General features: G+C 36.3%; 1 protein-coding gene across 2 annotated transcripts in view; it reads right to left on the bottom strand.

Moving 5' to 3' along the window:
- Positions 1-2,221: 2,221 nt before the first annotated feature.
- LOC141291491 (glutathione hydrolase 7) overlaps positions 2,222-12,792 on the bottom strand; it is a 37,356-nt gene continuing 26,785 nt past the window's right edge. For both annotated transcript variants that reach the window (XM_073823649.1, XM_073823650.1), the window contains exons 14-16: positions 10,123-10,260; positions 9,929-10,028; positions 2,222-5,015 (exon numbers count right to left, since the gene is read on the bottom strand). In XM_073823649.1, the coding sequence (XP_073679750.1) occupies positions 4,846-5,015; positions 9,929-10,028; positions 10,123-10,260 (408 nt within the window). In that variant the 3' untranslated portion in view covers positions 2,222-4,845. The remainder of the gene's footprint in view (positions 5,016-9,928; positions 10,029-10,122; positions 10,261-12,792) is intronic.

Raw genomic sequence — 12,792 nt, 5'->3', positions numbered from 1 at the left:
CTTTTATAAATGTTTACTATTATTAATTAAAAATTAATTCCAGGTCATAAGCCAACATTAGCATTTAAGCAAATTGCAAAGCATACAGTGCCTTTCGAAAGTATTCATACCCCTTTTCACATTTTGTTATGTTGCTGCCTTATGTTAAACTGCTTTAAATTACTTTTTTTCACATCAATCCACACTCCATACAGAATAATAACAAAGCAAGCAACAAGTTTTTAACATCTTTGTAAATTTGTTAATAATTAAAAACTGATTCCATTGCATAAGTATTCATACCCTTATCTGGGACAGTAGAAATTTAGCTCAGGAGCATTCATATTGCTTGTAGATGTTATTACACTTTGAGTGAAGTTAACCTGTGGCAAATTCAATTGAATGGGTATGATTAGGAAAGGCACACGTCTTAATAAAAGGTCTAACAGCTAAAAATGCATATCAAAGCAAAAACCAAGCCCTGAGGATAAAAAAAGCCTGTAGAGCTCAGAGACAGGATTGTGTCAAGCCACACATCTGGGGAAGAGTTCAGAAAAAAAATCTGATGAATTGAAGGTTCACAGAAGCATGTAGTTTTCATTATTCATAATAGAAGAAGTTTGAAACAACCACGACTTTTCCTAGAGCTGGCCTCCTGACCAAACTGAGCAATTAATGGAGAAGGGTTTTGGTTAGAGTGGTGACCAAGAGCCTAATGGTCACTCTAGTTGAGCTCTATGATCATATAAGCAGATGGAAGAAACCTACAGAAGGACAAACATCACTGCAACTCTTCACCAATTTGGGTTTTATGGTGTTGTGGCAAGACTCAGTGCTCTCCTCAGTGAAGATACATGAAAACGCACTTGGGATTTGCAAAAAAGCACCTGAAGAAACAAGATTCTTTGGTCTGATGACCCTCAATTCCAAGCATCATGTTTGAAGGAAACCAGACACTGCTCATCACCTCCAAAGTAAAGAGTGGTATCAGCCTCAAGCTGTGGGACTGAGGGACTTATCAGAGTACAAGAAAAGCTCAATGCACCAAAATATTGAGATTGAGCCTTAATGAAAACCCAGTCCAGAGCATTCAGAACCTCAGACTGGGCAAAAGGTTCACCTTCCAACAGGACAATAACCCTAAGCACACAGCAAGACTGGCTTATATACAACTCTGTGAATGTCCTTGAGTAGTCCAGCCAGAGCCTGTGCTTGAACCCAATCAAACATTTCTGGAGAAACCTGAAAATATCTGCCAGACCCCATCCACTCTGGTGAAAAAAAACAAAAAATAAAAACAGCTAAAACCAGCCTAGTCTGGCTGGCTGGTTTTAGCTGGTCAGCAGGCTGGTTTTAAAGGGGTTTTGGCCACTTTCCCAGACTGGGAAACCACCAGGTCAGGCTAAAAGACCAGCTAAAACTAGCTACTTCCATCTTAAACCAGCTAAGACCAGCCAACCAGAATGGCAGATAATTGCCAAATGTTGTTGTGCAAATCTTGTTGCATCATACCGAAAAAGACAAGAAATGCTTTTCTTACTTAGATTTTTTGTCTTGTTTCCAGCCAAAATATCTAAAAATTCTTAAATCAAGGAGGATTTCTAAATGAGTAAAAATTATATCCTTATTTTTTTTCATAAAAAAAACAAGTTAAAATTAAGCGAGTTTTTGCTTTAGAACAAGCAAAATAATCTGCCAATGGGTTAAGCAAAAAAAATCTTATTTCAAACAGAAAACAAGATTATTTTTCTTACCCCACTGGCGGATTATTTTGCTTGTTTTAAGCAAAAACGCACCTAATTCTGACTAGTTTTTTCTAAAAATAAGAAAATATCTAGAAAATCCTTCTTGATTTAAGAATGTTTAGATATTTGGGCTGGAAACAAGACACAAAATCTAAGTAAGAAAAGCATTTTTTGCAATGAAGATGCTTCAGCTAAGTATTGAGTTAAGGGTATGAATACTTATGCAATGTACTTATTTCAGTTTTTAATAAATTTATGAAGTTGTGACATGTGTTTTTGCTTTGTCATTATGGTGCATGGATTGTGGATTGATGTGGGGAAAAAAAAAGAGTAATTTAAAACAGTTTACCATAAGGCAGCCACATAAAACGTAAAGGGGTATGAATACTTTTGCAAGGCACTGTAGATAGAAGTCCATGTGCATCACAAAACAAATGAGTACATCTGACTGCATGCTGAATGAGTTCGACAATAATGCAATGAAACAACTCTACATATAAATATTGATTCGTCAATGTAATCACGGTCATTGCAAAGCTATTAAACAACAGTAATGCTGTTACAGTGCAATAATATTCGACTGTGGCAGAAAATAACATGCCCATTAACAGGAAGCTCACTTCACTTTTACATAACTGATTGTCTTTCAGAAACAAGTGCATAAACTAAAACTTATTTCACTGTTTTACACACTAAGGAGAAAATGCATTACAATTATATACATCAACAAATTGACATCCACAACTCAAAATAACATTGTAAAAGGAAACAACAATTATGGCATATATTACAATGGATCTGAAATCATACATAACTGTAGGATAATCCATCATATTTACCTCATCTTTTACAATTGACATACTCCCATCTTAATTCATTTTAATCCATTTGCTTATAAGTCCAGGATGTTTTGATTGGCTAATAAGACCATATATGTACCATTTTGTTACCAACAAACCCTCAATAATCAATATATAATCCACCAGTTTCACAGAGAAGGCTTAAAACTAGTCCCAGACTAAAATGTAAGTCTGAGCTGTTTCAACTGTTTTCATCTTTAATATATTTTTTCCTTTGTTTTGTCTCAAGATGCACACCAGTATTGATTTTTTCTAAGGCATGTTTATAACAATTACTTAAATGTCCTAATTGAACTATGGCCTAATCCTGGCTTAGTTTAAGCTCTGTCTGTGAAACCAGGCCTATATATATACTATCATTCATTTGTAAATGGGAGCATTTATTCATGTAATATTCACTTCAAGTAACATTTACTCACATTTGTGAAGACACTTCTGCATGAGACTTTGAGAGACCATGAAAAAATCCTTTCATCTGCCCCTGGAGTAATTCACATAAGGCATAATCTTACACAATCCTCAAATAACTACTAAATCTGATAATAAAAAGACATAAAATATACAGTACAAGTTCAAAGTGTGGACACACTTGACTGAATTTGTCCCTTATTACTGCAAAAAAAAAAGAGATTTATCTTGTTTTCTAATATAAATATCTAAAAATGCTTGAATCAAGATGCATTTACTTGGCAAGTAAATTGGCTTGAGATATGTCTTGTATTCTGATAAAAAATATCACAATTTTGTTAGTTTTTGCTTAAAACGAACAAAAATATCTGCTAGTGGGGTAAGAAAAATAATCTAAATTTAAAGGCTAAACAAGATTATTTTTCTTGCCCCACTAGCAGATATTTTTGCTTGTTTTTTAGCTAAAGGTTGATATTTTTGTTTCAGAAAACAAGACATACATTGCTTTTCTTAATTAGGTTTTTTGTCTTGTTTCCAGCCAAAATATCTAAAAATTCTTAAATCAAGAAGGATTTTCTAGACGAGTAAAAATTATTGTCTTGTTTTCAGAAAAAACAAGTCAAAATTAAGTGTTTTGCTTGAAACAAGCAAAATAATCTGCCAATGGGGTAAGAAAAATCATCTTGTTTTCTGTTCGTTCTAAGCAAAAACACTTAATTTTGACTTGTTTTATGAAAACAAAAAAATAATTTTTACTTGTCTAGAAAATCCTTAATGATTTAAGAATTTTTAGATATTTTGGCTGAAAACAAGAAAAATCTAAGTAAGAAAAACATGTTTTGCAGTGTAATATCTAAAGTAATTTTACTTAAGTAAATGCATCCTGATTCAAGAATTTTTAGATAATTATACTAGAAAACAAGACAAAAATGCCAAGTACGAAAATAATTTTTTCCAGTATATTATGCGTGAAGAAAAAGCAGCTAGCATGCGTCCAGCACAAACAAAACACCTTCAATACTGTTTAACTACTTTGTTTAAGCATCCCAAGATGCACCTCATGAGGTTTTTTTGAGAGAAGTGTGCTTAGCTGGACTCAAATATTTTGATTTGTTTGACATTTTCTGGCCACTACATAATCTACATGCTTTCTTTCAGGGTTATTTCACAGTTTTAATGAGTTTACTACAATATAATGAGTAGGTATGTCCAAATGTTTTGACACATACACTGCAAAAAATATTTTCTTATATATATTCTTATATTTTTCTTACATTTTTTGTCTTGTTTCCAACCAAAATATCTAAAAATTCTTAAATCAAGAAGGAAGTGAAAATTATTGTCTTGTTTTCAGAAAGAAAAAGTCATTAAGTTGAGTTTTTGCTTAAAACAAGCAAAATAATCTGGCAATGGGGTTAGCCAAATAATCTTATTTCAAGCAGAAAACTAGATCATTTTGCTTACCCCATTGGCAGATGATTTAGCTTGTTTCAGGCAAAAATTCCCTTAATTCTAACTTATTTTTTCTGAAAACAAGACAATTTTTACTTTTCTAGAAAATCTTTTCGATTTGAGAATTTTTATACATTTTGGCAGGAAACAAGACTAAGAAAAATCTAAGAAACAAAAAGTATTTTTTGCAACTAGAACTTCAAGTAAAATCTTACAATTTGTTCTCGTGTGTGCATATTTTTCTCTGTGTTTGTGGCGGGGTAGGCAGGAAGCGGCTCATTTCCATCCTACCCATGGTCCTTTAATTTTGGTTATCAACTCTATCCTCAGATCTTGGAAACCTCATAACGTCCCCATTTAGTGCACAAGCAGTATTAGTGTACAGTAGAGTGTGTGTGAATCTAGGGCATGGACATGGACAGCGCTGAGGCGTCAGTGCTCCGCGGGTCCTTCACACCAATAATCAGGTCATTGGTCCTCCGGGTCCCTTCTACCAGTGAGATGATGTCCACCTTACGCACATCGTGACCCTTCTGTGTCAGAGACTTCACGTCCGCCTCAAGAAATTTCGCTGGACAGAGAAAAGGAAAATTAAAGTGGAATTCCACCCTCGAAAATCAGACATCTACAGTCATGGTATGATCGTAAAACAAATTTGCTTTGGGGGGCTTTCCTCATAAAGGATACAAAACAGGGCTTGAAACCTTAGGAATGCTTTTCATTTCACAAAATTGCACTTAACATTTACTGAATTTTGCATGTTGACCTCAGTTTGTCAATTCAGCATTGTATTAGCTTTGGTTTCGTTCTCTATTATTATGGGGTTTGCAGCAATGTTAACTTGCCAACATACAGCATGTGTAAATACACAACATAATACCCTGATTTGTGCTATTTTGCTGTTTTCAAGCATGAAAATGAAACAAACCAAAATTAAAAAATAGCTGCAAGCAGCGATGGCGGGCCCTCGCCACAAACGCAATCACCATCCCGGTAACATCAGGAAAACGGTAATCCAGCGGGCACATGCATTCACAGTAACCCTCTGGACTAACCCTAACTGTCTCTCCTCCTCTCTGACTCTTTCTCTTACCATCCACCCCCCCTCCTTACACTCAGCCACTTACCACACACACACACACACACACACACACACACACACACACACACACACACACACACACACAGAGTGCAGAGCAGAGTGAGATCAGATGTTTTTTAATTTTCTTTCATTCGTGGAGTTTTGTATAATTATGAAATGAACTGTGTTTGATCAGAATGACTAGTTCTCTGTATGAAAAAAGTTTCAAAGAGTTTGGATGCTGCACTTAAAAGATATAATAAATCACTGAAAATTGAAAATGGAAAATTAAATTCTAAGCACGCTATCTGCCTCAAAAACACAGGAAACAAATATTTGAATGTATTTTTTTTTATTTGCCATGGCAACGCCTTTACAGACTCTCATCGGCTGTGTTTTTACTTTATTCTGATGAAGTTTGAAGAAAATCAAGTACAAATATATTGTTCGTTCATGTTTGTTAGTTCATTAACCAATGTTAACAAAAGAGACCCTATTTTAAATAGTTACCATGTTTTATGATCTACAAACATTTTTAAATATTTTAATGATCTATAAGCATCTGTGAAATAATTATAAACAAATATATTAAAAATAAATACATATTAACTTAATTGATGTATTTGTTTCTCATTCTAATTAAGTGAACTGAGCAGTATAGTGTCATACTTATAAGATTTTTTATTCTATCAGTGAGAGTGTATATATGTATATAAATATAATTTTTCCTTTAAAGATTAAAAAAAAGACTTTAAGCATCTATACAAAATAATTATGTAAAAGTACACTGACAGTACAGTACATATCAACTGATTCTATGCATTATTGTCATTCTTATACACTGAGAATGAGCTAAATAGCATTAGAGGTCAAACGATTCCTTATCTTATGAGGACCTCTAGTGTTCATCCCTGGTATTAGAGCTTTAATCTGACAAACATATATGACACTTTTAATGTTTTGGGGGCCTCTGAGCATGATAACATTTTGAAACTACACGTATTTCCTAAGAATTTCTTGTTCTTTATATGTAAAAAGTTTTGATGAGTTAGAATAATGTAATTTAAAGATATATGGAAATAACTCTTCATCTTTTTTACTGTTACTTTCATAAATCACCACATCAACACCGTTCAAGATATCCCAAAGCCGTTCACAATTCAGCATCTTCAGTATCTTGGCATCATGTTGACAAAGTTTGGTGAACTGGTGATATGAATTTATTCACAGCTATATTTTTCCAAAAATCCACATACAAATCAAAATAGCCGACTTCCTGTTGGTCGTAGCTAATGGGTGTAAATTAGAAAGTTGTCCGGCTTGATGAGACCAATATACCGACCGAGTTTGATGTCTGTAGCTACAACTAACCCTCCAACTTTTGTCAAAAGGTGGCGCTATAGAGTGCCTCCTCCACACCCATTTATGAGCTTTTGCCAGTGTTTATCTGTCATTAATACTGATGTGTGTGTTGGGTTTCATGAAATTCTAAGCATGTTATCTGCCTCGAAAACACAGGAAACAAATGTTAAAGTTTGACACGTTGCCACGGCAACAGCGTTTGATCTATCAAGGACCCCTTTAGTTTCTCATCGGCCGTGTTTTGACATTATTTTGATGAAGTTTGAAGAAAATAAAGTAAACTTAAGAGGCTGATTTCAGAGCATTTTGAAAATGACACACTTCCTGCTGCCAGTTGGTGGCGCTATAACTTTGACACATAATAGTAATGTTTATGTAATCGGCATCATACAACGAACAAACTGGTGAAGTTTCATCAGAATCAGGCAATGTGTGCAACAGTTATTAGACACTTCCTGTTTCTCATTTCTCACCATAACTGTCGCCTTGCCACGGCCAAACCGTTCGAGATATCAAAAATCCCCTCGCAATTTAGCATCCCCAATGTCTTGATCATGCTGACCGAGTTTGGTAACAATCCTATCGAAATCCTGGGAGGAGTATATCAAATTCCAGAGCATGCGCTTTTTACACTGCCCTAAATATCTCACTTCCTGTTGGGTGGAGCCTATGACAGAGTACAAAAGTTGTTTGGCTCAGTGAGATCTATGTGTGTACCGAGTTTCATATGAGTACGTGCAAGTATGTGTGCGCGGTGCGTCAAGTTTTCAAACTGTGTTCCAGGGGGCGCTGTAGAGGCCCTGTACCACGCCCGGGTCCCAGCCTCTGTGGCGTCTGGACGACGGCAGATTCCAACGTGTGTGCAAATTTTCAAGAGTTTTTGAGTATGTTAAGGCCCCCATAATAGCCCGGAAGGTTGAAAAAAATAAAATAAATAAATAAATAAGAACCCTTAAAAGAACAATAGGGCCTTCGCCCTTTTGGGCTCGGGCCCTAATAAACGGAGCAATTCCAATAGGGTCCTCACACCATCGGTGATCGGGCCCTAATAATCCTAAGAAGAACAATAGGGCCTTCACCCATTCTGGGCTCGGGCCCTAAAAATGCAAAAAACAAAACAATGTTACCTTTTTGTTGTTGATTAATTCCTATATATTAAATTATATATTGCTATAATATATAATTTATTCTATTTTATTACATTTCTAACAGGGTTGAATGGTTGAGATTGATGACATTACAAATTGTGTATTAATTAATAAAAAAAAGATTTATTATTTGTATTTCCTAGAAAGCATTTAAATGATGAAAGATTTCCTTGTCTCTATATGTTCAGTTTTTTAACATATACACTCAAATTTAAAGGTTTGGAGTTTAATTAATTATTTTATTCAGAAAGATGCAAAATTGATTAAAACGGACTTTAGAGCCTGTTTCTGTAGAGCTGTTTCTTGAGCAGTAAATCAGCATATTAGAATGATTTCTGAAGGATCATGTGACACTGAAGACTGAAGTAATGATGCTGAAAATTCAGGTTTGATTACAGGAGTAAACTATATTTTAAAATACATTCACATGGAAAACAGCTCCTTTCAGTTGTAACAATATTTTACAATATTAATGTTTAATGTATTTTTGACCAAATAAAGCCTTGGTGAGCAGAAAAGACTTCTTTCAGATACGTAAACAAATACGTATACATGTTACACTATATTAGAGAAAACATTTAAAATGCAAACTAGAGGAAACTACAGGTGCATCTCAATAAATTAGAATGTTGTGGAAAAGTTTATTTATTTCAGTAATTCAGCTCAAATTGTGAAACTCGTGTATTAAATAAATTCAATGTACACAGACCAGACTGAAGAAGTTTAAGCCTTTGGTTCTTTTAATTGCGATGATTTGGCTCACATTTAACAAAAACCCACCAATTCACTATCTCAACAAATTAGAATACTTCATAAGATCAATAAAAAAAACATTTTTAGTGAATTGTTGGCCTTCTGGAAAGTATGTTCATTTACTGTATATGTACTCAATACTTCTTTTGCTTTAATTACTGCCTCAATTCAGCGTGGCATGGAGGTGATCAGTCTGTGGCACTGCTGAGGTGGTATGGAAGCCAGGTTTATTTGACAGTGGCCTTCAGCTGATCTGCATTTTTTGGTCTCTTGTTTCTCATTTTCCTCTTGACAATACCCTTTAGATTCTCTATGGGGTTCAGGTCTGGTGAGTTTGCTGGCCAGTCAAGCACACCAACACCATGGTCATTCAACCAACTTCTGGTGCTTTTGGCAAAACTTGCTCTCATCTGAAAAGAGGACTTTGGACCACTGGGCAACAGTTCATTTCTTCTTCTCCTTAGGGCAGGTAAGATGCCTCTGACATTGTCTGTGGTTCAGGAGTGGCTTAACAAGAGGAATACGACAACTGTAACCAAATTCCTGACGCGTTCTTGATGCCTTGACCTCAGCCTCAGTCCATTCCTTGTGAAGTTCACCCAAATTCTTGAATCGATTTTGCTTGACAAGCCTCTCAAAGCTTCTGTTCTCTCGGTTGGTTGTGCATCTTTTTCTTCTACACTTTTTCACGCAACTTTCTGTTAACATGCTTGGATACAGCACTTTGTGAACAGCCAGCTTCTTTGGCGATGAATGTTTGTTGCTTACCCTCCTTGTGAAGGGTGTCAATGATTGTCTTCTGGACAACTGTCAGATCAGCAGTCTTCCCCATGATTGTGTATCCTACTGAACCAAACTGAGAGACCATTTTGACGGCTCAGGAAACCTTTGCAGGTGTTTTGAGTTGATTAGCTGATTGGCATGTCACCATATTCTAATTTGTTGAGATTTGAAGTGGGTTTTTGTTAAATGTGAGCCAAATCATCACAATTAAAAGAACCAAAGACTTAAACTACTTCAGTCTGTGTGCGTTGGATTTATTTACTACACAAGTTTCACAATTTGAGTTGAATTACTGAAATAAATGAACTTTTCCATGACATTGAGATGCAGCTGTACAGTAAATAACGGAGAACTTACAGTCCACCAGCAAGGTGTTGTTTTGGATGAGAGGATGCAGTCTGCCGTAGGACACACTGTCACTCATGTTATTGCGTGAGGACAAAACATTGATCAAAACCTGCCAAAAACACACCAGAACATAAGCTCACTGCTAACATACACTGATGTTAGTAACTGAACGAATTGTGCTAGTACAGATCCACACAGCTCACCTGCGTGATGCCACTCAGCGCCCGGTCACCATTAGAGGAGCCCAGGGCGACATAGGTGCCACACAGCCCTATGGCGGGCCTCACCGCGATAGGCGTCAGGAAGGAGGCCGGCCTCTTGCCTGGCTCAATACTGTTACGCTGGTGATACCAGAAAACATGTTACAATCCTGACACATATCACTTACTGTAAAAACATGGGAACAGAGGGGGGGGGGGAGTGGGATCGGGTAAGGTTTACGAGCCGGGACTCGAACTTGGGACACCTGAAGCGCAACTGCGCTATATGCTGATGAAAAATGCAACTTTAACTGTAAAAACCTGTTTTGTTAAAGATAACATAGGAGTGTCCAGTCCTGCTCCACAGGGCCAGTATCCTGCAACACCCTTGCCTAGGAGTTTCTAGCAAAGCCACTGGAAGGCAAGCCTGCAACCTTTATACAACAAATGTAACAGCTAATGCTGTGGCTTTGGTGGTACGCAGGGAAGGATGTCAATGGAGAAAAGACTTCACTGCGTTATATAAACAGCTTTTAAGAAGAAATAGCTTATAATTGAATGAATCTACAACCTGTTCACTGTTAACATGTTTTACACTATATAAACTACAGTGCCTTCAATTTTTCCACTGTTTGTTATGTTGCTGCCCAATGTTAAACTGCTTTAAATTCTTTTTTTCCCCCACATCAATCTACTCTCTATACACCATAAGGACAAAACAAAAACAATTGTCACAACTTCATACATTTGTTAAAAATAAAAAAACTGAAATAAGTACATTGCATAAGTATTCATACTCTTAACTCAGTACTTAGCTGAAGCACCTTTAGGGCATCAAGTCTTTTTGGGTATGCTGCAACAAGATGCTCCGCTGTATCTCTTCACCTCTCAAGCTCTGTCAGCTTGGATGGGGTCTGGCAGACATTTTCAAGTTTCTCCAGAAAGGTTTGATTGGGTTCAAGCCCAGGCTCTGGCTGGACTACTCAAGGTCATTCACAGAGTTGTATATAAGCCACTCTTGCTGTGTGCTTAGGGTCATTGCCCTGTTGGAAGGTGAATCTTCTGCCCAGTCTGAGGTTCTGCATGCTCTTAACTGGGTTTTCTTTAAGGCTATCCCAATATTTTGGTGCATTTAGCTTTTCTTCTGCTCTTATGAGTCCCTCATTCCCTCAGCATGAGGCTGTTATCAGCACACTTTACTTTTGGGTTGCTACTGTACAGGTGATGAGCAGTGCCTGGTTTCCTTCAAACATGATGCTTGGAATTGAGTTCATCAGATCACAGAATCTTCTTTCTCACAGTCTGAGGGAACTTTGGTGTTTTTTTGCAAATCCCAAGTGTGTTTTTATGTGTCTTCACTGAGGAGAGGATTGAGTTTTGCCACACCACCATAAAGACCGGATTGGTAAAATGTTGCAGTGACGTTTGTCCCTCTGTAACTTTCACTCATCTGCATATATGATCATAGAGCTCAACTAGAGTGACAATCAGCTTCCTGGTCACCGCTCTAGCCAAGGCCCTTCTCCATCAATTGCTCAGTTTGGTCAGGAGGCCAGCTCTAGGAAGAGTCATGGTTGTTTCAAACTTCTTCTATTATGGATAATGGAGACTACATGCTTCTGTGAACTTTCAATTCATCAGAATTTTTCCTGAACTCTTCCCCAGATGTGTGGCTTAATGCAATCCTGTCTTTGAGCTCTACAGGCAGTTTTATTTACTTCAGGACTCTGAATGCTCAAATATGCATTTTCATGTGTTAGTTTCCAATCATAACCATTCAATTAAATTTGCCACAGATTAAGTTCACTTCAAGTTTAGAAACATCTAGAAGCAATATGAATGCTCCTGAGCTAAATTTCAACTGTCCCAGTATGAATACTTATGCAATGGAATCATTAAAGTTTTTTATTTGTTAATAAATTTGTTAAGGTTTTTGCGAAAAACTTTTTTTTTTTTTTTGCTTTGCCATTATGGTGTAATTTAAAGCAGTTTAACATACGGCACGTCAAAAAAATGATGGGGTATGAATACTTTCGCAAGGCACTGTATATCTAGAGTTAATTTAGATAATTTTATTTTTTTTAAGACACGGCACTGTACATTGCAACTTTATTACCAGCATTACTACCAGCAAATGTGTCACATTACTATTTAATAATAGACGTGTTTTGTAAAAAAAAAACCTTTCTTTGGTTTTACCTGAAATTAGACTTGAATGACTATTATGACTGCTATGTGCATTAAAAAAGTTATTTTTACAGCTTATAGATTTCAACAAATAAATATTTTTTAGCACAGTATCAGTGTTAAATATGCCCAATTAAGTTTTTTTTGAACGGAATAAAACCTACTCTTAAAATGTGGCTTAATGTGCACCGCAGTGACCAGCAATTCACACTATTTTTTTTTTTACTGTGCAACACAAACTGTAAATGACTGTCATAAAACTGTGAACACCAACCACTTAGGCTTGGAGCTGAACTTTGCATGATAGTGGCCCTCCAGGAACATTTTTGGACACCCCTGCTGTATCAGATCCAAAAGGACATTTTACAAAGTCATCCTATCATTTACAGGGGAAAACAGTAAAGAGACACTCCCAGACTTCTCTGTGTAACACTTAACAACGATAGTTTCTGCAGTAACTGCTGCTTCATTTTGCACATTGGGCTT

Source organism: Garra rufa, chromosome 18, assembly GCF_049309525.1.
Source record: "Garra rufa chromosome 18, GarRuf1.0, whole genome shotgun sequence".
Lineage (NCBI taxonomy): Eukaryota > Metazoa > Chordata > Actinopteri > Cypriniformes > Cyprinidae > Garra > Garra rufa.
The sequence above is the reverse complement of the archived record's forward strand: the minus strand, read 5'-3'. Positions and strand labels throughout refer to the sequence as shown.